Source organism: Pseudophryne corroboree, chromosome 7, assembly GCF_028390025.1.
Source record: "Pseudophryne corroboree isolate aPseCor3 chromosome 7, aPseCor3.hap2, whole genome shotgun sequence".
NCBI classification, from domain to species: Eukaryota; Metazoa; Chordata; class Amphibia; order Anura; family Myobatrachidae; genus Pseudophryne; species Pseudophryne corroboree.
Genome location: NC_086450.1, coordinates 291,902,020 through 291,924,847, shown reverse-complemented (window position 1 = coordinate 291,924,847; position 22,828 = coordinate 291,902,020). Strand labels below are relative to the sequence as shown.

The window sequence follows — 22,828 nt, the reverse complement described above, 5'->3', positions numbered from 1 at the left end:
GAGTAGAGGACACCACAAGACGGGCGACATGAGAGTCCACCGGCGATGGAGTTTCCCACTTGTTGCACAACTCCGCAGGAATAGGATATCGAGCTAGCATCTTTTTAGACGGTGAAAACGTCTTTCCTGGAGATGACCAGGATTCCTGACGTATGTCAAATAAGAGGTCAGAATGTGGTAAAACTACTTTAGCAACCTTCTGACGTTTAAACTTATCAGGTTTCTTAGATGTAATAGGAGGCTCAATGTCATCATCAATTTGGAGAATCAGCCTCCACAAGGTCAGGAACATCAACCTGGGTTGCAGATTCCTCATCAGAAGCAACTGTATCAGTGTCTGATGGATCAGTATATTCCCCATCCTCATCGGAAGAATTAGCCGAAATATTAGTGGATTGTGAGGAAGAAATGGCCGGCGTAGTTGACCCCTTGGCCCCAGAGAGGCGTGGGGTGGACTTTTGTCTACCCAAAGACTGATTTAATTGCTGTAACTGGGTAGACAGAGTATCCGCCCATGGCGGATTAACTACAGGGACAATATGTGGCTGTATTGGCACAGGAGGTCCCACAGGGGGCGTAAGGTGGGTCCTGATTGGCCACAGGTGCAGCAGGCGAAGTGGGAGATGTATGACACCCAGCGCCTGAACCAGCAGCTAACACTTCCCCCACTGGTGAATCCGTGACGACAGCACTGCCTGATGCAGGAGCATCCGCGGTTGACCCGCCCTGTGTAGCAGACATTGCATGGGATGTAGCCTTAGGGCGTAACAGTACAATATAGCCAGCCAAACAGAAAACCAGCATATAATCCCCTGTGTTATATGACAGTAAACACAGAGCACAAAGAGAGGATTTAAGTGGTGTAGGGTGACTGAAAAACACGGTGAGAAATACAAAACAGTATACCCTGTGTAGCACTATATATTATATGAGACCCTGACGCACCTAGCCCCCAGGGTACAGAATATAGTGATAGCAAAATGTGTGATACACAAGAATGGAATCCACACAGCTACAGGCACACTCAGTCACAGGTACAATTAAGGAATTATTACATACTGTACAAACAATAAAACTGCACTGGACTAGTAAATTACATATAGCAATGTATGTATACAGATATAACAATGCACAGTAAACACTGGATGTATATCACAGAATACTTGTACTAAATATTCAGATAGCAGTACACTTGTTCTTAACTAACACTGTCTAAAATGACATGTAGAATACTTAAGTGTCTGTAAATGCACAGCGCTGATGATACAGGCGGCTTTACAGAGGACACAGTGCCCAGCAGTCCCGGAGATCGGCCCAGCTATGTAATGTCGCCAAAAATCTCTCTCAGGGAGTGAGGGAGAGAGAACGGCATCTCCAGGGCTGGAACACCTGCAGTAGATGGCGCCCGGAGCTGGGGGAGGGGCTACAGGTCAGCACCTTATCCCCTCTGCTGGACTTCACCACCGGGTACTATGGAGCCTATTAGAAATGGATTTTAGTAAATATGACCTTTGCTCCTTGCCCTGGTGGATATAGTGGGGTCCCTGTGCGAAACAGTGTCCACACCAGCAGCGCGGTCCGTCTCCTGGGACCGCGACCGGATTGCGATTTACCGGCAGGTCCCACCTGGGGGACCCTCTGACCTCCTCCCTTTAGTGCAGCCACGCGATCCTGGAGAGTGATAGCGTTGGTGTGCCTGAAAACCGGTGCGTCTCCGCTGCAAGTACCCGAGAACCCGGCCGCGGGAGTATGCAGCGCCGCTGAGGGAGGTGATGGAGCCGCAGCACAGCATGTCATAAAGACATAGAAAGTGCTGCGGCCCTTGAAGTCGTCTAAAAAACTCTTTCAAGGGCTGCCTAGTGCAGCCCCACCTGTTAGTGACCTGTGGAATACCAGTGTACCCCACTGCAGAACTATATATAATGTGTTCTACTTCAGTATGACTATGCATAGTAGTAGTAGTAGTAGTAGTAGTAATAGTAGTAGTAGTAGTAGTAGTTTTGTCTTCTCACTAACAGCAGCCCATCATTCCCTCACTGACAGCAGCACATCACCCCCTCACTGACAGCAGACAGCACATCCCTGCCTCACTAACAGCAGCACATCACTCCCTTACTGACAGCAGCACATCACTCTCTCACTGACAACAGCACATCACTCCCTCACTGATAGCAGAACATCACTCCCCAACTGACAGAAGCACATCACTCCCTCACTGACAGCAGCACATCGCTTGAACAGGACTATTTTTCTGCCTATTCTGTATCTGTTTTACCCTACATTTTCTAAGATTGATATACAGTACCACTCTTAGGTGTGCGGTCACTTCTGATATACGCATGCCTTGCGTGGTTGAATGCACTCGGGCTCGTATGTCACGACACACACCAAAGAGTGCATATATCAGAGTGTGACCGCACACCCAAGAATGGTATATTTATTACATATAAAACATTCTACTATATATTATAGATAATGTTTATGGTGCAGAAGACAGTATTGAATATTTCAGTTTGCAGACAAAAGTTTCATTTGAGTGAACATCACAGTTTTACAGGTAGAGATGCCTGAGGCTCAGAGAGAGACTGTCTGTCCCTGATCTAAGGTCACCAGGAGCAGACACTGGGATTTCATGTGGCATTCTCAGCAAATCTCTCAGTACCCCAAATCACTTATATATTCCTTCATTGCACAACATATCTACTGTATTACATTATTTAAAGGAACACTATTTACAATAACACATAATATAAAACTGTCTAACATTAAACAACAATTTAGCAAAAGACATAAAGCTCTTGTGTAGAGAAAAGACGTTTACTTACCTTTTGATTAAAGTCTTGTAGATAATCAGAATACAATTATATAAAGAACTGTATTACTAATAAATGATTTTAGATTTAATCTGATTATGCGGTATATTATTTACATTGTTATGTTCTACATAGAGAGAGCGTGGGTCAGATAATTAGCTGTAACTACTTACACTGAGCGTCTTGTTGTAATTCCAAATCTTCATCTTGCATATGTCAAACTCACATGACCTAGTAGGATTTCGGATAACAAAGTAAAGCTGCACAGGAGGGTGGAAAGGGCACATCCACATGAAACATTCCTTTGTAGTCTGCAGAAGCAATTGCTTTGAGTCAAGGTGGGTATTTATTTGCATTCTTTTACATATTAAAATAATGTGTATATATGTGGATATGTGAAAAGTACAATGTGAGACACAGAAGAGAGCTGTACAGGGAGCAATAGATTTTTAAATACACATTACTGTCACTGCTTGTGGAAAAGCCAACCTGGGACTGCAGAAGTGGCCATGGGCATACAAAAATAAATGAGAGCACCAGCACATCTTATTCTTGTAATGACAGAACCTATAACTACATTTATGATGACAAAGTGCCAAGTAACTACGGTTATTTCAGTTTACAATGCACAAATCTACATGTTCAATTAAAGTACAGAATACAGCAGACAGAAAGGGAACAGATAGTGAGAATTCATCAATTGTACAGGATAGCAGTAGCACTGTGTCACAGAACGCTGGAAAAAATAATCCTGGGCGATATTCAGTAACAATACTTGATTCAGTCAGTCATATGAACTATTTAAAAATATTTTTTTTAAAAGCAGCTTGTGTCCAAAGTTCAAAATACAGCAAATTATACAAATAACCTTAAATCCCCCCCATCCCCAATGATTTTTTAACCTTGCATTTCATCCAATCAAAAAAAAAGGGGCACAAGGACTAAACTGATCCACCATAGTCTAAAGTAATTCAGTTATACTGTAGGAAATTCATACACTTAATTTCAGTACTGTAATAATAGGATTTTAATTACCTACCGGTAAATCCTTTTCTCGTAGTTCGTAGAGGATGCTGGGGTCCATATTAGTACCATGGGGTATAGACAGGTCCACCAGGAGCCATGGGCACTTTAAGACTTTAATAGTGTGGGCTGGCTACTCCCTCTATACCCCTCCTACCAGACTCAGTGCCCGAGGAGACGGACAACTTTAAGAGAAGGACTTTACACAGATAGTGGCAAGATCCACACCAGCTCACACATACAAGGCAAACCAAGATAACCAGCTTGAAAACTCAGCAACTGCTGAACAAGAATACTTAAACAAGTAACAAAACAGTACTTAACCAAGAACAACGCAGTATTGAACCAAGTAACCACTGCAGGATCACGAAGCGCTGGACAGGCGCCCAGCATCCTCTACGGACTACGAGAAAAGGATTTACTGGTAGGTAATTAAAATCCTATTTTCTCTTACGTCCTAGAGGATGCTGGGGTCTATATTAGTACCATGGGGATGTACCAAAGCTCCCAGAACGGGAGGGAGAGCGGAGGCTCCTGCAGAACCAATTGACCAAACCTTAGGTCTTCAGTAGCCAAAGTATCGAACTTGTAGAACTTAACAAACGTGTTCGACCCAGACCAAGTAGACGCTCGGCAAAGCTGTAAAGCCGAGACACCCCGGGCAGCCGCCCAGGAAGAACCCACCTTACGAGTAGAGTAGGCCTTAACAGATTTGGGACATGGCAATCCTGCCGTAGATTATGCATGCTGGATAGTGACCCTGATCCAGCGAGAGATAGTCTGCTTAGACGCAGGACACCCAATTTTCTTGGGATCATACAGGACAAACAGAGAGTCCTATTTTCTGTGACGCGCAGTCCTCTTCACAAAGATTTTCAGAGCCCTTACAACATCCAAGGACTTTGACGAAATTGAGGAGTCAGTAGCAACTGGCACCACAATAGGTTGGTTGATATGAAAAGCCGACACAACCTTCGGGAAGGAACTGCTGACGTGTCCAGAGCTCAGCTCTATCTTCATGGAAGATTAAGTAGGGGATTTTACAAGACAAAGCCCCCAACTCCGACACACGTCGAGCAGAAGCTATGGCTAACAAAGTGACAGCCTTCCACATGAGAAACCTGACCTCAACCTCCTCGAACCAAACCGATTGGAAGAACTGTAACACCACATTAAGATCCCAGGGTGCCATAGGTGGCACAAAGGGAGGCTGGATGTGCAAAATCCCTTTCAAGAAAGTCTATACCTCAGGGAGGGAAGCCAGTTGTTTCTGGAAGAAAATGGATAAGGCCAAAATCTGGACCTTTATGGATCCCAAACTCAGGCCCATATCCACACCTGCTTGCAGGAAGAGGAGAAACCGTCCCAGTTGAAACTCCACCGTAGGAAACTTCTTGGATTCACACCAAGATACATACTTTTTCCAAATGCGATGATAATGTTCAGACGTTACTCCTTTCCGAGCCTGTATCAGGGTAGGAATAACCTTGGCCCTCATTCCGAGTTGTTCGCTCGGTAAAAATCTTCGCATCGCAGTGATTTTCCGCTTAATGCGCATGCGCAATGTCCGCACTGCGACTGCGCCAAGTAAATTTGCTATGCAGTTAGGAATTTTACTCACGGCTTTTTCATCGTTCTGGCGATCGTAATGTGATTGACAGGAAATGGGTGTTACTGGGCGGAAACAGGCCGTTTTATGGGCGTGTGGGAAAAAACGCTACCGTTTACGGAAAAAACGCAGGAGTGGCTGGAGAAACGGGGGAGTGTCTGGGCGAACGCTGGGTGTGTTTGTGACGTCAAACCAGGAACGACAAGCACTGAAATGATCGCAGATGCCGAGTAAGTCTGAAGCTACTCAGAAACTGCTACGAGGTGTGTAATCGCAATATTGCGAATACATCGTTCGCAATTTTAAGATGCTAAGATTCACTCCCAGTAGGCGGCGGCTTAGCATGAGCAAATCTGCTAAAATTCACTTGCGAGCGAACAACTCGGAATGAGGGCCCTTGTTCAAAATGCCATTCTGAGCTAATATCTGGCGTTCAACCTCCGTGCCGTCAAATGTGGCCGTGGTAAGTCTTGATAAGCGAACAGCCCCTGTTGCAGAAGGTCCTCCCGAAGAGAAAGAGGCCTCGGGTCTTCCAGCAGTAGATCCAGAAGATTCGCTTACCAAGCCCTTCTTGGCTAGTCCGGAGCAATGAGGATTGCCTGAACTCTTGTTCTCTTTACAAGTTTTAGAATCCTTGGAATGAGTGGAAGTGGAGGAAACACGTACACTGACTGGAACACCAACGAAGTTACCAGGGCGTCCACCGCCACTGCTTGTGGGTCTCTTAACCTGGTACAATACCTCCGAAGCTTCTTGTTGAGATGGGAGGCCATCATATCTATTTGAGGTACACCCCAAAGATATGTCACTTCCGTGAACACCTCCGGATGGAGGCCCCATTCTCCTGGATGGAGATCGTGTCTGCTGAGGAAGTCCACTTCCCAGTTGTCTACTCCCGGAATGAAGATTGCCAACAGCGCCAACTCTGACATTGCAGCTCTGCTCTTCGTTCCGCCCTGTTGATTTATGCCACCGTCGTTACATTGTCCGACTGCACCTGAATGGCCCGATCTTGTAGAAGATGTGTCGCTTGTAGAAGACCATTGTACACGGCCCTCAGTTCCAGAATGTTGATTGGAAGAATAGATTCCAGACTTGACCACCTTCCTTGGAAGGTTTCCCCTTGGATGACTGCGCCCCAACCTTTGAGACTTGCATCCGTGGTTAGAAGGATCCAGTTCTAGAAGGTGAGACAATCGTAGCCACCTCAGGAGTGAAATCCTGGCTTTTGGCAACAGACGTATCTTCTGGTGCCTGTGCAGATGAGACCCTGACCACTTGTCCAGGAGATCCAGTTGGAAGGGTTCCGGTATGAATGGTCGACCATGTAGAGGGTATTTCTACCGGTGGAGAAAGCGTTGGTGATCCAAATTATGGTCCAGGATGTCTTGAAGCCTTCCCGGGTATCGGTTCATCAGTGCATTCGCCTTCTGGGGAAGATGGTTGCCTCCTACGAGGCTCTTCAGTACGGAAGATTTCATGCACGGTCCTTCCAACGGTATCCATTCAGATGGTCGACCATGTTATGGTCGACAGTCAGTAGGTCGAACCACTATTGGTCGACATGGACACATGGTCGACAAATGAAAATGGTCGACATATGAAAGGTCGACACATGAAGAGGTCGACATGAGTTTTTTTTTTACTTTTTTGTGTTATTTTTTGCGTAGTGACGGGGAACCCCAAATTAGTGCACCACGTCCCCTCGCCATGCTTCGCGCAAGGTGCCTCGCTCCACTACAGCTGCGCTCGGCACAGATTACCGTTCCCAATCGTAGTCCACTTGGATCGTAAAGTATGGAAAAGTTTTTAAAAAAAAACTCATGTCGACATTTTCATGTGTCGACCATGTGTCCATGTCGACCAATAGTGGTCAACCTAATGACTGTCGACCATAACATGGTCGACCATCTGAACGGATACCATTGGAAGGACCGTGCATGAAATCTTCCGTACTGAAGAGCCTCGAAGGAGGCAACCATCTTCCCCAGAAGGCGAATGCACTGATGAACCGATACCCGGGAAGGCTTCAAGACATCCTGGACCATAGTTTGGATCACCAACGCTTTCTCCACCGGTAGAAATACCCTCTGCACTTCCGTGTCGAGGATCATCCCCAGGAAAGACAATCTCCTTTTTGCATCCAAATGTGACTTGGGAAGATTCAGGATCCATCCATGTTCCCTGAGCAGTCGAGTCGTGAGAGCAATGGACTGCAACAACCTCTCCCTGGAAGATGCCTTTATCAGCAGATCGCCCAGATAAGGAATTATATTCACCCCCTGCCTGCGGAGGAGAATCATCATCTCTGCCATCACCTTGGTGAATTCCCCCGGTGCTGTGGAAAGGCTGTACAGCAGTGCCTGGAACTGGTAGTGAGAGTCCAACAGTGCAAATCTGAGATAAGCCTGGTGTGGCGGACAAATCGGAATGCGGAGGTACGCATCCTCGATGTCTAAGGACACCAGAAACTCTCCCTCCTCCAGCCCTGAGATCACTGCTCTCAGAGACTCCATTTTGAACTTGAATTCCCTCAGATAAGGGTTTATCGACTTCAGGTTCAAAATTGGCCTGACTGAACCATCCGGTTTCGGTACCACAAATAGGTTTGAATAGTAACTCTGGTTTACCAGATGAAGTGGAACTGGAACAATTACAGCTGACCTTTCCAATTTTTGAATGGCTTCCTGAAAGATAGCCCTTTCTGTCAGCAAAGCTGGCAAGCCTGATTTGAAGAACCTATGGGGTGGGAGCTCTTGAAACTCCAGTCTGTACCCCTGGGACACAATATCCTGTACCCAGGGATCCAGACTGGACGTTACCCAGACGTGACTGAGACGTCTGAGCCTCACTCCCACCACCTGCCCGTTCTCCAGGCAGGGAGGTCCACCGTCATGCTGAGGATTTTGAGGACACAGAGGCAGGTTTCTGGTCTTGGGAACCTTCAAGTGCCGTTTTTTTTTTTTTTTTTTTTTTCCGCCCACCTCTGAAGAAAGAGGTAGGAGTCTTGGACTTTTTAGCTTTTGCAGACAGAAAAGGACTGCATACAGGACGTAGAAAAAGATTTCTTCGTCGTCTGAGAGGCTGAAGGAAGAAAGGTTGACTTACCAGCGGTTGCCGTGGAAATCCACGCATCCAATGCTTCCCCAAATAGAGCCTGACCTGTGAAGGGTAGTTTCTCCACACTTCTCCTGGATTCCGCTTCTGCAGACCATTAGCGTAGCCAGAGTCCCCTGCGTGCTGAGACAGCCATGGAAGATGTCCTTGCAGTCAGATTACCCAGTTCCTTCATGTCCTCCACCATGAAACCCGCTGAATCCTGTATGTTACGTAAAAACAATTTAATGTCACTTCTATCCATAGAATCTAAGTCCTCTAGTAATGTGCCTGACCACTTTACTATGGCTTTAGAAATCCATGCACAGGCAATAGTGGGCCTTAACGCCACTCCTGAAGCAGTGTATATGGATTTGAGCGTAGTTTCAATCTTGCGGTCTGCCGGTTCATTCAAAGCGGTAGACCCAGGGACAGGTAAAACAACCTTTTTAGACAGCCTAGATACAGAAGCATCTACTATAGGTGGGTTTTCCCACTTTTTCCTATCATCCTCAGGGAAAGGAAAAGCCACAAGAAATCTCTTTGGGATCTGGAATTTTTTCTCTGGATTTTTCAAATAATGCGTTTAATTCCTTAGACGCAAGGAAGGTCAGGGAGGCTTTCTTATTGTCCGTAAAGTAAGCCTCCTCTACCTGTTCAGGTGGTTTGTCAGTAATGTGTAACACATCCCTAATAGCCTTAATCATGAGATGCACTCCTCTTGCCAAGGAAGCCTCAACCACAAGCATATCCGCATCACCCTCTGCCGTGTCAGACTCGGTGTCCGTGTCGACTTGCATAATCTGAGCAAGCACACGTTTCTTGGATACACCAGGGGATTTTGAGGTAGTGGGGACAGAACCAGACAAAACCTCCACAGATTGTTTTAAAATCTGTGATTCCATCTCATAATGCGCAATCCCAGTAGAAATCTGGGATATCATTCCCTTAATAGAAGCTACCCACTGGGGCTCGGATTCAGAAGGCTGAGACAAAATATTACATTCCTGTGTACATGGAATGGATTCCTCTGGAGATAATACATATTCTGCTGCACAAGACACAGAGTCCCTGGACATGGTTATGTGAGAAAGTTGCATATATACACACACACACACACACACACACACACACGAAAGTGTCAGCCACAGATTCCCCCAAGTACCTTTAGAGAAACACAGAGCTTGAAGCCAGCACACACAGCACCTCAGTAGGCAGTTATAGAATAATTGCCTGGCGCTGACTGTGTACCCTTAATAGGACTACACAGTTAATAGACAGTCCCCCCCGCCCCCTTCTACAACCCCCTTAGTACCGCACAGGATAGCTGGAGTCGTGGAGGGTCAGCGCTCCCTGTCAGCGTCTCAGAGTGTGGCTCTGCAGGGAGAAAATGGCGCTGGTGAGCTGCTGGGTCCACTCTGAGGAGAAACTCCGCCCCCAAACATGGCGCGTCTTTCCGCACTTTGAATATTTATACTGGCCTGAGGTAATGGCACTAGCAGCATTACCGAAGCCCCTGATAGCGTGAGTGACCAGTTGTAAGGGTATTGCGCTGGCCTAGAGCGCTCCACACAGTGCCGCACCTGTATCGCTGAGCCTTCCGGAGCGCAGTGTTAGTACTGCGCTCCAACCCTGTAGCCGCCATGCACACCGGCTCCCTGCTTGTCGGGTCACTGGTGACACACTCACCACCTCGATCTTCTGGCTCTGTTAGGGGGTGTCGGCATGCTGCGGGAGTGAGCGGTCGCGTCGGGGGCTAACGATCATCACCCTCAGTAGCTCAGTGTCCTGTCAGCAGAGATAGTGGCCATTAACCTCAGAAGGTTGGACACTACTCCCCCCCTAAGTGCCACGAAGCAGGGAGGCTGTTGCCAGCAGCTTCCCTGTGCCTTATTACTCTTAAAAAAAAACAAAAAAACCCAAAGAAGTTCTAGGAGCTCCCCTAGCTGTGAGTGGCTCCTCCGGGCACATTTTCTAAACTGAGTCTGGTACGAGGGGCATAGAGGGAGGAGCCAGCCCACACTATTAAAGTCTTAAAGTGCCCATGGCTCCTGGTGGACCCGTATATACCCCATGGTACTCATATGGACCCCAGCATCCTCTAGGACGTAAGAGAAATTATATTGGCAGGCCTTTTATACAGGCATTCAAAGCTAAAGCAAACAAACATATCAACCAATCAGGAAGGAGCTGGGGGCTGCAAGTGAAGGCTTGGAGAGCCACATGTGGCCCCAGGGCCATCCACTATCCATCATTGGTCTGAATTATGTCATCAATAACATTACCACATAATAACCATCACTGACATTACACATTCCGTAATTACTTTAAACAAATGGGAAACCCCTAAAAAATATTGTTAAAAAGAGCATACCTACTGCCACTACTCCGCATATTTATAAACAGCTTTTATCTGTCTAATGCCTGCAAGATAATGAAGGCAAAAGTGTAATTGGTTTCTAAAATAAATACAGATTTGCCCCTTTCAGCCACTCTGATCTCCCCGTCGATAGTTATGTGATTTACATCATTAAGCCCCTACTGCAAGGTGATGAAGCAAACTGCATCCTCATGTAACAGGGACGAGGCCTTATGACGTGAATCACGGGAATTATCTTTCTGTAATCCAAAGGGAAAATATTCCATATTTGTTATCCAAACACACACAAAAATGTCATGTTAGTAATCAGACGATAAAAACAATAACTTAAATCCACTGAAATAAAAACAGGATTTTGATACCTACCGGTAAATCCTTTTCTCCTAGTCCGTAGAGGATGCTGGGGACGACATCAAGACCATGGGGGGTATAGACGGGATCTGCAGGAGACATGGGCACTCTAAAGACTTTTCATTGGGTGTGAACTGGCTCCTCCCTCTATGCCCCTCCTCCAAACCTCAGTTGTAGGAACTGTGCCCAGGGAGACTGACATTTCGAGGAAAGGATTTACTCTAAACTAGTGGTGAGATATCTACCAACTCACACCCTCAACCATGCCGCACACATGGCATCAGGCATGAACAGGCATGAACCAACAGGCATGAAACCAACAGGCATGAACCAATTGCAGCAACATGCTGAAAACCAAGATAACACAACTTGTGTAACTCTAATAACTAAACTGCAGGTAAAGTACACACTGGGACGGGTGCCCAGCATCCTCTATGGACTAGGAGAAAAGGATTTACCGGTAGGTATCAAAATCCTGTTTTCTCATACGTCCTAGAGGATGCTGGGGACGACATCAAGACCATGGGGTCTATACCAAAGCTCCAGTACGGACGGGAGAGTGCGGATGATCCTGCAGCACCGATTGACCAAACTTTAGGTCCTCCTCGGCCAAGGTGTCAAACTTGTAGAACTTAGCAAATGTGTTTGACCCTGACCAAGTAGCTGCTCGGCAGAGCTGTAATGCCAAGACCCCCCGGGCAGCCGCCCAGGATGAGCCCACCTTCCTAGTGGAGTGGGCCTTTACCGACGTCGGTAACGGCAATCCAGCCGTAGTATGAGCTTGCTGAATCGTATTTCTGATCCAACGTGCAATAGTCTGCTTGGAAGCAGGACATCCAATCTTGTTGTGAGCATACAGGACAAACAGAGCCTCTGTTTTTCGTATACGAGCCGTTCTAGCAACATAGATTTTCAAAGCCCTAACCAAATCTAGAGATTTTGAATCAGTGAATGTGTCAGTAACTACTGGCACAACAATAGGTTGGTTTATGTGGAAAGATGAAACCACCTTCGGAAGAAAATGTTGCCGAGTCCTCAACTCAGCAGTCTTCATGGAAGATCAGGTAAGGGCTCTTGTGAGACAAGGCCCCCAATTCAGACACCCGTCTTGCAGATGCCAAAGCCAAAAGCATCACCACTTTCCAAGTGAGAAACTTTAACTCTATCTTCTGTAGAGGCTCAAACCAATCCGATTGAAGGAACTGCAATACCACGTTAAGGTCCCATGGTGCCACTGTAGGCACAAATGGAGGCTGGATGTGCAGAACCCCTTTCACGAAGGTCTGAACCTCTGGAAGAGAGGCCAATTGTTTTTGGAAGAACACTGACAAGGCCGAAATCTGGACCTTGATTGATCCCAATCGGAGGCCCGCCTCCACACCATCCTGCAAAAAATGGAGAAAACGCCCTAAGTGAAACTCTTCCGTAGGAGCTTTCTTGGATTCACACCAAGACACATATTTTCTCCAAATACGGTGGTAATGTTGCGACGTTACTCCCTTTCTGGCCTGAATAAGGGTGGGGATGACTTCCTTGGGAATACCCTCCCTGGCTAGGATACGGCGCTCAACAGCCCTGCCGTCAAATGTAGCCGCGGTAAGTCTTGGTACACGCACGGCCCCTCCTGCAGCAGATTCTCGCGAAGAGGAAGAGGCAGAGGATCTCTTATGAGCAACTCCTGAAGATCTGGGTACCAAGCCCTCCTTGGCCAGTCTGGGGCAATGAAGATTGCTCGAACCTTTGTTTTCTTTATGATCCTGAGTACTTTTGGGATCAGCGGAAGTGGAGGGAAGACATACACTGACGGAAAACCCACTGGGTCACCAGTGCATCCACTGCTACTGCTTGAGGGTCTCTCGACCTGGAACAGTATCTCTGAAGCTTCTTGTTAAGACGAGACGCCATCATGTCTATTTGAGGAACTCCCCAAAGACTCGTCACCTCTGCGAAGACTTCTTGGTGGAGGCCCCACTTTCCTGGATGGAGATCGTGTCTGCTGAGGAAGTCTGCTTCCCAGTTGTCTACTCCCGGAATGAATATTGCTGACAGAGCTTGTAGATGTTTTTCTGCCCAGCGGAGGATTTTTGTCGCCTCTGCCATTGCCGCTCTGCTTTTCGTTCCGCCCTGCCTGTTATGTATGCGACTGCTGTTACATTGTCCGCCTGGATCTGCACGGGACAGTCTAGAAGAAGATGTACCGCTTGTTGAAGGCCGTGTAAATGGCTCTTAGCTCCAGCACGTTTATGTGAAGGCAGGCTTACTGATGTGACCAACGGCCCTGGAAGTTTTCTCCCTGAGAGACTGCTCCCCAGCCTCGGAGACTTGCATCCGTGGTTACCAGGACCCAGTCCTGAATCCCGAACCTGCGTCCCTCTAGCAGGTGAGAGCTGTGCAACCACCACAGGAGCGAAATCATGATTCTTGACAACAGGATTATCTTTCTGTGCCAGGTCCCACTGGAATACTCTGGAACCTGCCAAACTGTATGGCCTCGTAGGCCGCCACCATCTTCCCCAACAACCGAATGCACTGATGGATCGACACACTCGATGGTTTCAATATCTGTTTTACCATTTCTTGGATTTCCAAAGCCTTTTCCAGTGGAAGAAATACTCTCTGAACTTCTGTGTCCAGAATCATCCCGAGGAAAGACAACCTTGCCGTCGGTTCCAATTGTGACTTTGGGTAATTTATGATCCACCCGTGTTGTTGGAGTATTGACAGAGAGAGTGATATGTTTTGTAACAACTGCTCCCTGGATCTCGCCTTTATCAGGAGATCGTCCAGATAAGGAATTATATTGACTCCTTTCTGACGAAGGAGGACCATCATCTCCGCCATCACCTTGGTGAATACCCTCGGCGCCATGGAGAGACCGAAAGGTAACGTCTGGAATTGGTAATGGCAATCCTGAACCGCGAATCTCAGATAAGCCTGGTGAGGAGGATAAATGGGAACATGCAGGTAAGCATCCTTTATGTCCACTGACACCACGTAGTCCCAATCCTCCACCAGACTGGCAATCACCGCCCGAAGTGATTCCATCTTGAACTTGAACCTTCTCAGGTAGCAATTCAGATCTTTTAGATTTAGGATTGGTCTGACCGAGCCGTCCGGCTACGGAACTACAAAGAGGCTTGAATAAAAACCCCGCCCTTGTTGTGACAACGGTACCAGGACTATGACCTGGTCTTGACATAATTTATGGATTGCCGCTGTTACTGCTTCTCTTTTTGGCAGAGAAACTGGTAAGGTCGATTTGAAAAATCGGCATGGAGGAACGTCTTGAAACTCCAGTTTGTATCCCTGGGATACTATTTGCAACACCCAGGGATCCAGGCCAGACAGAATCCAAACCTGGCTGAAGAGTCAGACGTGCCCCCACCCGAGCGGCCTCCCGCAAGAGCGTTCCAGCGTCATGCTGAGGATTTGGCAGAAGTAGGGGTAGACTTCTGCTCTTGGGAACCTGGAGCCGCTGTGGGCTTTTTCCCCCTTCCCCTACCTGCAAAGAAGGGGGAACCTCTCGTCTTTTTGTATTTATTGGGCCGAAAGGACTGCATTTGCGGGTGATAGGTCTTTTTTGCCGGTGCAGGCGCAGAGGGCAAAAATGTCGACTTACCTGCGGTAACTGCCGGGACTAACGCATCTAGGCCATCGCCAAATAAGGCCTCACCTTTATATAGGAGCGCCTCCATGTTTCTTTTGGAATCTGCATCCGCGTTCCACTGGCGAATCCACAACACCCGCCTAGCCGATACTGCCATGGTAGCGGCTTGTGAACTCAAGAGACCAATATCCTTCATTGCTTCCAGCATGTAGGCGGCAGCGTCCTTGATATTCCCTAACTTAAGGAGTATCTCATCTTTATCAATCGTGTCAATTTCTGATGACACGCTTTCTGACCATTTTTCAATAGCGCGACTCAACCATGCGCAGGCAATAGTGGGCCTGAGCAGTGTACCATTGGTAACATAAATGGATTTCAATGTTGTTTCCATTTTGCGGTCTGCCGGCTCTTTAAGAGAAGCCGTGCCAGGAGCAGGGAGAGTCACCTTCTTTGTCAACCTGGAAAGTGCACTGTCTAACACAGGGGGTGACTCCCATTTATTTCTGTCCTCAGCCGGGAAAGGGTAAGCTATGTGAATCCTTTTGGGAATACGAAATTTTTTATCAGGATTCACCCACATCCCTTCAAACAGAGCATTTAGTACGTGTGAAGGAGGGAACGTGACTGGATTTAGTTTCCTTACATAAATAAGCCTTCTCCTGAGGTACAGGAGTGGTTTCTGTAACCTCCAACACGTCCCTTATAGCCACAATCATATATTGTATACTTTTTGCCAATTTATGATCTATATCTCTGGATTCACTATCGTCGACACAAGAATCAGAGTCCGTGTAGGAATCAGTGTTTACAACATTAGTAAATGGTCTCTTATGTGACCCAGAGGGGCAGCCCGCATAATGAATAACGGCATCTGAAAAATCACATCTTCCACAGATTTTCTCGAGCATGCAGCCTTAGATTCATACTTACCTAATCTTCGGTTAATCAGATGCATACTGACACGTATCTCTTTCACCCATGCACCCTCTTGGTGTGCCGTTAGCACCACCACATTACAACTCTGTGTCCCCAAAATGGCTTCCTCCGGGGAGGAACTCCCTGCCTCAGACATGCCTCACACGTGTACAGCACACTCACAGACACACTGGGACTTATTTTGGGGACAGACCCACAGTAAAATCTGTCAGAGGGACACAGGACAGGAGCAGCCAGTTCACAATCCCAGCGCCAATATTGCCTGTGAACACAGTATGCACACAGCCCAACAGCGCTTTTAAATAGTAATATACACTATTAAATGCACCACCATCGCTTTATGTCCCCCCTTAATAGCACCCTGTACTTGTCAGTAGTGGAGGAGAGGACCAGCGTGTTCTCTGCAGCCTGAGGAGAGAGAGAAAATGGCGCTGAGCAGTGTGCTGGCTGCCTGAGGAAGAAGCTCTGCCCCCGCAATGGCGCGTCCTTACACTCTGTAAACTTCCTAATATTTATACTGGCGGGGGTAGGGCTTTTAGCCAGTTTGAGGTATTTTTCTTGCTGCCCAGGGCGCCCTTCTCCGCGCCCTGCAGTGCCTGTGTGTGTGGGCAGCAATGGTGCGCTGCGCTCCCGCCAGCCGCGCCTCACCTCCGCCGTCACTTACTTGATAGAAGATCCTTCTTCTCATATTCACCTGTGCTCTGACTTCTGGCTCTGCGAGGGGGGTGACGGCGTGCTGTGGGAGTGAGCATCTAGACACGGCTAGCGTTCAGTACCCTTCAGGAGCTAATGGTGTCCTGTCAGCCAGAAGCAGGGCCATGAAACTCTTTAGGAAGTTGGTTCTGCTTCTGCCCCCTCAGTCCCACGAAGCAGGGAGTCTGATGCCAGCAGATCTCCCTGAAAATAAAAAACCTAACATAAGTTTTTTCAGAGAAACTCAGTAGAGCTCCTCAGAGTGCATCCAGTCTGCCTGGGCACATTTCTAAAACTGAGGTCTGGAGGAGAGGCATAGAGGGAGGAGCCAGTTCACACCCAATGAAAAGTCTTTAGAGTGCCCATGTCTCCTGTGGATCCCGTCTATACCCCACATGGTCTTGATGTCGTCCCCAGCATCCTCTAGGACGTATGAGAAAATCTATTTGAAATAACGTGAAATGGTCTTTTCAAAGTATTGTCACAGAGACGAATCAATTTAAGAGACCTCTACATTTTTTTTTAACTTATATTGGGACTGATTCAGAGGCGTATATAAGTTGGGCGCACATTCTGCAGAATTGTGTGATCAGATATAAATGTGAATATCCTCCTGTATTCAGTGTACACACTGACACTATCAATCCACTTGTGAAAGTTGTCATCACTATCAGTGTGCATTTACACCAGCACTTCACCTGGTGCAAAATAGATTGATGGATCTCTGCATAATCTACCATTCTAGCATGTGAGATTTGTCTGCAAAATGTACTTGTGCATAACTCAGGCTCATTGTGTCTAGTGTCCAACTGCGTAACTCCCAGAGACAGTGGAGGCACTGGCCGCCAGGCTCCAGCTGTCAGAGGGGCACAAATAAGGGAAGACCGAGGGGGCTGCTGAACTAGGACAGATCTCTCTCCACTTATTTCATAGTGATTTTCTACAGTCACTGCTGACTGCTGTCCTTATTCACAAGTGGTTTCATTATGATGCTTTTCTTGCTCTGTAGTCATTTCCCACAGTACATTGTTATACTGTACTTTATATATTCCACAGTTCTTATGTTGTAATTCTACACTGTGGCCATTTATCTAGCATTTGTAGGAGAATTAAGACACAAAAAGTAGTGTTACAACTGCCTAACATTTATTGTTATTTGCATACTTCTAATATCTAAGAGTGTCAATTATCTGTGAAAATCCAGAACATTAAAGAAGTGCCAGAGAAACAGAATGCCAGTAGCTCACACCACCAAAATCATACATCTTCCACTGCACCCATAGAGGAGAGCAGGAAAATGTGTGATGTTGGGGTACCTTTATGGATGAAGATGCATGCAGCAAAAACATCATGGCCACAAATGAATAATAATTGAATTGCCCAAAGTATGTCTGTGACAACTGCAACTTTGATTGATGGGTAATGTTGGAAATAAGAAAGCAACTATTACTTTGCAGGTAAAGTACTGTAGATATTAAATTTTTTAACTGAAATGCCCTCACACAGTGATGTTTAAATGCTGCATATGGGAGGCATTCATGTTGCTGGCAGCCAGGATCCCGGCGGTCAGGTTACCGATGCGGGAATCCCAACACCCGGTAAAATACCCACTCAGGTGGTGGTCCAGGCCACCACCTGAGGGGGAATATAATCCTGTGGCAACCTAAGACGAAGCATGGCGAGCGCACACACTGCGCTCGCCACTGGTATTCTGGCTGACGGGATCCCGGTGATGCTCACCTGCCCACCGGGATCCTGACAGCTGGGATATCATACTGAATGCCTGCATATGACTTGCAAATGCATGTAAAAATAAATAAGCACACACACAATTTACAAGTGTGATATATCAAATTATATCAGCACAGTGTCCTAATGCTTCCTAGCCACAACAGGTTGCAATGAAAACACATTTCTGGCACAAAACAATGTTGGTAGAGCTGCACAGGACATGGAGGCTAACTCACACTAGGCATCTCGTGCTGCATGGCTTATTGAGGCTAGATGTGTGAGGACACATCTGTATGTTACCTGATAACTTGCATTACCACACACTGCTAACACACAGCATGGCGTATTGAGGTTAGACGTGTGAGCAGAGGCGTAACAAAGGTAGGGCGAGTGGGGCACGTGCCCTGGGCGCCTTGGCAGGCCCAGGAGAGGGGGGCGCCGCCGGCGGCCAGGGCATCATGCCCCACTTGCCCCCATCACGCCGAAATGTGAGGGGAGGAGAGCGCAGCGTCTCTCCCTCCCCTCACCGCCGCCAGAGCACTAGCGCGTGTGTCCGGTCTCCGGCGTTAGCCAATCAGAGCTTGCGGACCGACTCCTGATTGGCTGCCGGTCCGCGAGCTCTGATTGGCTGGCGAACCGGCGCCACACAGCCGCCGGAGACCAGGAGCGGTGAGGGGAAGGAGAGGCGCTGCGCTCTCCTCCCCTCACAGACACAACAGGCGGTGAGTGACCGGGGGGGGGGGGGGGGGCACAGTGGAGCATGTATCTGGCACAGTGGGGCATGTATCTGGCACAGTGGGGCACAGTGGGGCATGTATCTGGCACAGTGGGGCATGTATCTGGAACAGTGGGGCACAGTGGGGCATGTATCTGGCACAGTGAGGCACAGTGGGGCATGTATCTGGCACAGTGGGGCATGTATCTGGCACAGTGGGGCATGTATCTGGCACAGTGGGGCATGTATCTGGCACAGTGGGGCAATGTATCTGGCACAGTGGGGCAATGTATCTGGCACTGTGGGGCAATGTATCTGGCACTGTGGGGCAATGTATCTGGCACTGTGGGGCAATGTATCTGGCACTGTGGGGCAATGTATCTGGCACTGTGGGGCAATGTATCTGGCACTGTGGGGCAATGTAACTGGCACTGTGGGGCAATGTAACTGGCAATGTAACTGGCACTGTGGGGAAATGTATCTGGCAATGTAACTGGCACTGTGGGGCAATGTATCTGGCACTGTGGGGCATGTATCTGGCACTGTGGGGCATGTATCTGGCACTGTGGGGCAATGTAACTGGCACTGTGGGCCATTTTCAGTGGCCACACCCCTTCTGGTGCGTGACCACACCCCTTCTGGTGCGTGACCACACCCCTTCTGGTGCGTGGCCACACCCATTGCTTCTTTAGCTTTTTTTTTTGGGGGGGGGGGGGGGGGGCGGCGCCATTTTCCATCTTACCCTGGGCTCCAAAAACCCTAGCTACGCCTCTGCGTGTGAGGACACATCTGTATGTTACCTGATAACTTGCATTACCACACACTGCTAACACACAACATGGCGTATTGACGTTAGATGTGTGAGGACACATCTGTATGTTACCTGATAACTTGCATTACCACGCACTGCTAACACACAGCATGGCGTATTGAGGCTAGATGTGTGAGGACACATCTGTATGTTACCTGATAACTTGCATTACCACACACTGCTAACACACAGCATGGCGTATTGAGGCTAGACGTGTGAGGACACATCTGTATGTTACTTGATAACTTGCATTACCACACACTGCTAACACACAGCTTGGTAAAAAAAAACTGCTAAGCTTTTTGGCTTTGGTTCCTTACCTTTGCTACAGTATGTTACGTGTCTAGGCTGGTCAGACAGTCATGGCACTCAGAGGCAGCCAGTTATTGACCATCTGAATTTGTCTCCAGTCTACAGGGTGTCCCTAAAGTCTAGACACAGAATTATTGCACTGAGTTCACGTGAATCTTGCAAAACGAATCATCCTTTGCATCACAAATAATCGATATCATATTGATGATGTTATTTGTTCATATTCCAATTAAATAAAATGTTGTTGAAAATTTCATTCATTTCATTTCTTGAAAATATGCATTATTGCCTATGTGTCCAGACTGCAGGAACACCCTGTAGATTAAAACCTGAAAGATCCTGCTTGGGATTGGGATACACTTTGGGCTAATACGCACTGTTCTTTTATCAAATTAAGTCTAAAATGACCTTTTTGAAGTGCAGTATTGCTGTGCTTAAGAGAATCTCAAATCATTGGAATGGCAAATTGGCAGTTTAGAAGCATCAATTGGTCTACAGTTAAAATTCTATGTCCTATGTTTCTACACAAAGTAAGAAAGAAAACTGTACATAACACCGATTATAGCTTGTAACAACCGAAAGACTAAAACTATAGAATAATTTTTGGGCTTACCTGAAATTTTCCATTAACCAAACAATGAAGGTCTCCGGGAAAATCAGTGTTCCTAATGTCCACATCATGAGGGGAAACATATATTTTTTGATTCTTTAAGTCAAAGAATTGGACTTCAGTTAAACCCACGCTGTAAGGATTTCCCCAATTGGATATAATTTCCACTGTAATGTATACTGCATCGTTTACTGCATCGTTTACTGCAGGCTGCAAACAAAGTTAAATGTACAACAACAAAAATTAACAAAAAAACATTTTGAACAAGAGTGGTGTATAATTTTGTGTATATAATGATGACATGTATTTCTCTGGGTGTACGTGATATCACAGAACAGCAAAGATAAGAATATTGTTAGTTATAACAAATGTAAACAATACCTTCTCTGTCCCAGGGACGGATCTAGACTTTTCTTTAGGGGGGGCGGTTTACTGTTTAATCTTGACTCCTCCCTCTACAGTCCCAACTCCTCCCATCTGCAATCTTAACTCCTCCTCTCTCAATTCTGACTGAACTTTTTGAGTGAGACTGAGATAGAGCTTTGTGATTGTTCTATGGGGTAATTGTATTTATTAGCCCTAGTACCCACACAACAGCAAGTGAGGGGCAAATGCTCTGTAACTCTTGCTCTCCTGGCTCCTCTGTGCTGCTGTGGTATAAGCTGCAGCACATCGTTCTGCCTCAGGCTCTCCCCGGAGAACTGCTCAAAAGTAAGCATGGTTATGACACATGGTTATGTGTTAGGGGGGGCGGTCGCCCCCTTTGTCCCCCCCCCCCCCTCCCCCCCTAGATCCGGCCCTGCTCTGTCCTCACTCAAGCATCTAAGTACACTGACCTATATCCCTCTGCCATAGTCCTCATTGGTCGGGATAGGAATGCCGGTTGACGGGATCCTGGAGCTCAGAATACAGACCCTGGGATTCTGGCTACCAGAATGCCGGCAGCGGGGCGAGCGCTAGCAAAACCCCTTGCGGCCTCGCTGCGCTCGCCACAGGTTCTATTTCCACTCTATGGGTGTCATGGACAAACACAAGTGAGAATAGCCTTGGCGCAGCTATCAGCCTTCTCGGCAGTCGGGATACCGGCATCGGTATTCTGACCGCTGGGATAGTATCTACATCCCGTCCTCATAGGGTTAATCATCATTATACCTAGCCCTCTGACAGGCAGAAACAACTGAACACAGAATTCCCAAAAAATGGACCTCAGTGACATTATTCATTACACTCAGAATAAAGGAAAATGTAAACAAAAAGCTGCAAATAAAAACATAATATAATTAAACAGTAATAATGAAATAGCCATGAATAATTAAATAAAACAGTCAAACATCACCCTTTATGTATTTTAAGGAATAGCACACCAAAAATGATATCGAAAGTATGATAAAAGCTAAAAAAGTTGCCACTTTTATGCGACTACAGGACTTCTATTCTATCCCTAAGGTTCTTAGCAGTGAGTACAAGTAACAATGATGAAAGTATAACTACAGTTAATTGATATGACCAAGGAATGGATAGGGAGAACAAATGGTGTGAAAGAAGGGGCTGAATGGAATGCGGTGTAGTGAACATAGGGGGTCATTCCGAGTTGATCGCAGCCAGCAACTTTTTGCTGCAGCTGCGATCAACTAATCCCCGCTTATGGGGGAGTGTATTTTAGCATAGCAGGGCTGCGATCGCTTGTGCAGCCCTGCTATGCTTATAAAGTTTCCTGCAAAACAAGACCAGCCCTGCAGCTACTTACCCTGTGCGACAGATCCAGCGATGAAGGTCCCAGTCTTGACGTCAGATATCCGCCCTCCGTTCGTCTGGACATGCCTGCGTTCTTCTTACTACTCCCTGAAAACGGCCTCCAACAGTGAGTATCCGCCACGGAACGCCTCTCCGCTGTCAAAAGTCTTCCGTCCAGCGCTGCATCTTTTTTTTACGCTGGGCGCTCCATTGCTGGGCAACGACGCCGCGCGTGCGCAGTTTCGACCCGTGCGCACCGCAGCGAAGAACCTCTGCGTGTGAACAGGTCGGAATGACCCCATAGCGATTACATACTGAGCAGCATCTTCTCTGAGATAGTTACACATAGATTGCACGCAGTAAGCGGTCTGTGATTCATCTGTGACCGTTTGATAATAAGTGATGCC

The 22,828-nt window shown here is 47.2% G+C and overlaps 1 protein-coding gene across 4 annotated transcripts in view; it reads right to left on the bottom strand.

Annotated features, from left to right (window-relative positions):
• Window positions 1–22,828, bottom strand: part of KATNIP (katanin interacting protein) — a 465,431-nt gene that overhangs the window by 212,803 nt on the left and 229,800 nt on the right. For all 4 annotated transcript variants that reach the window (XM_063934229.1, XM_063934228.1, XM_063934227.1 and 1 more), the window contains exons 13-14: window positions 20,691–20,897; window positions 2,987–3,124 (exon numbers count right to left, since the gene is read on the bottom strand). In XM_063934229.1, coding sequence (XP_063790299.1) covers window positions 2,987–3,124; window positions 20,691–20,897 — 345 coding nt within the window. The remainder of the gene's footprint in view (window positions 1–2,986; window positions 3,125–20,690; window positions 20,898–22,828) is intronic.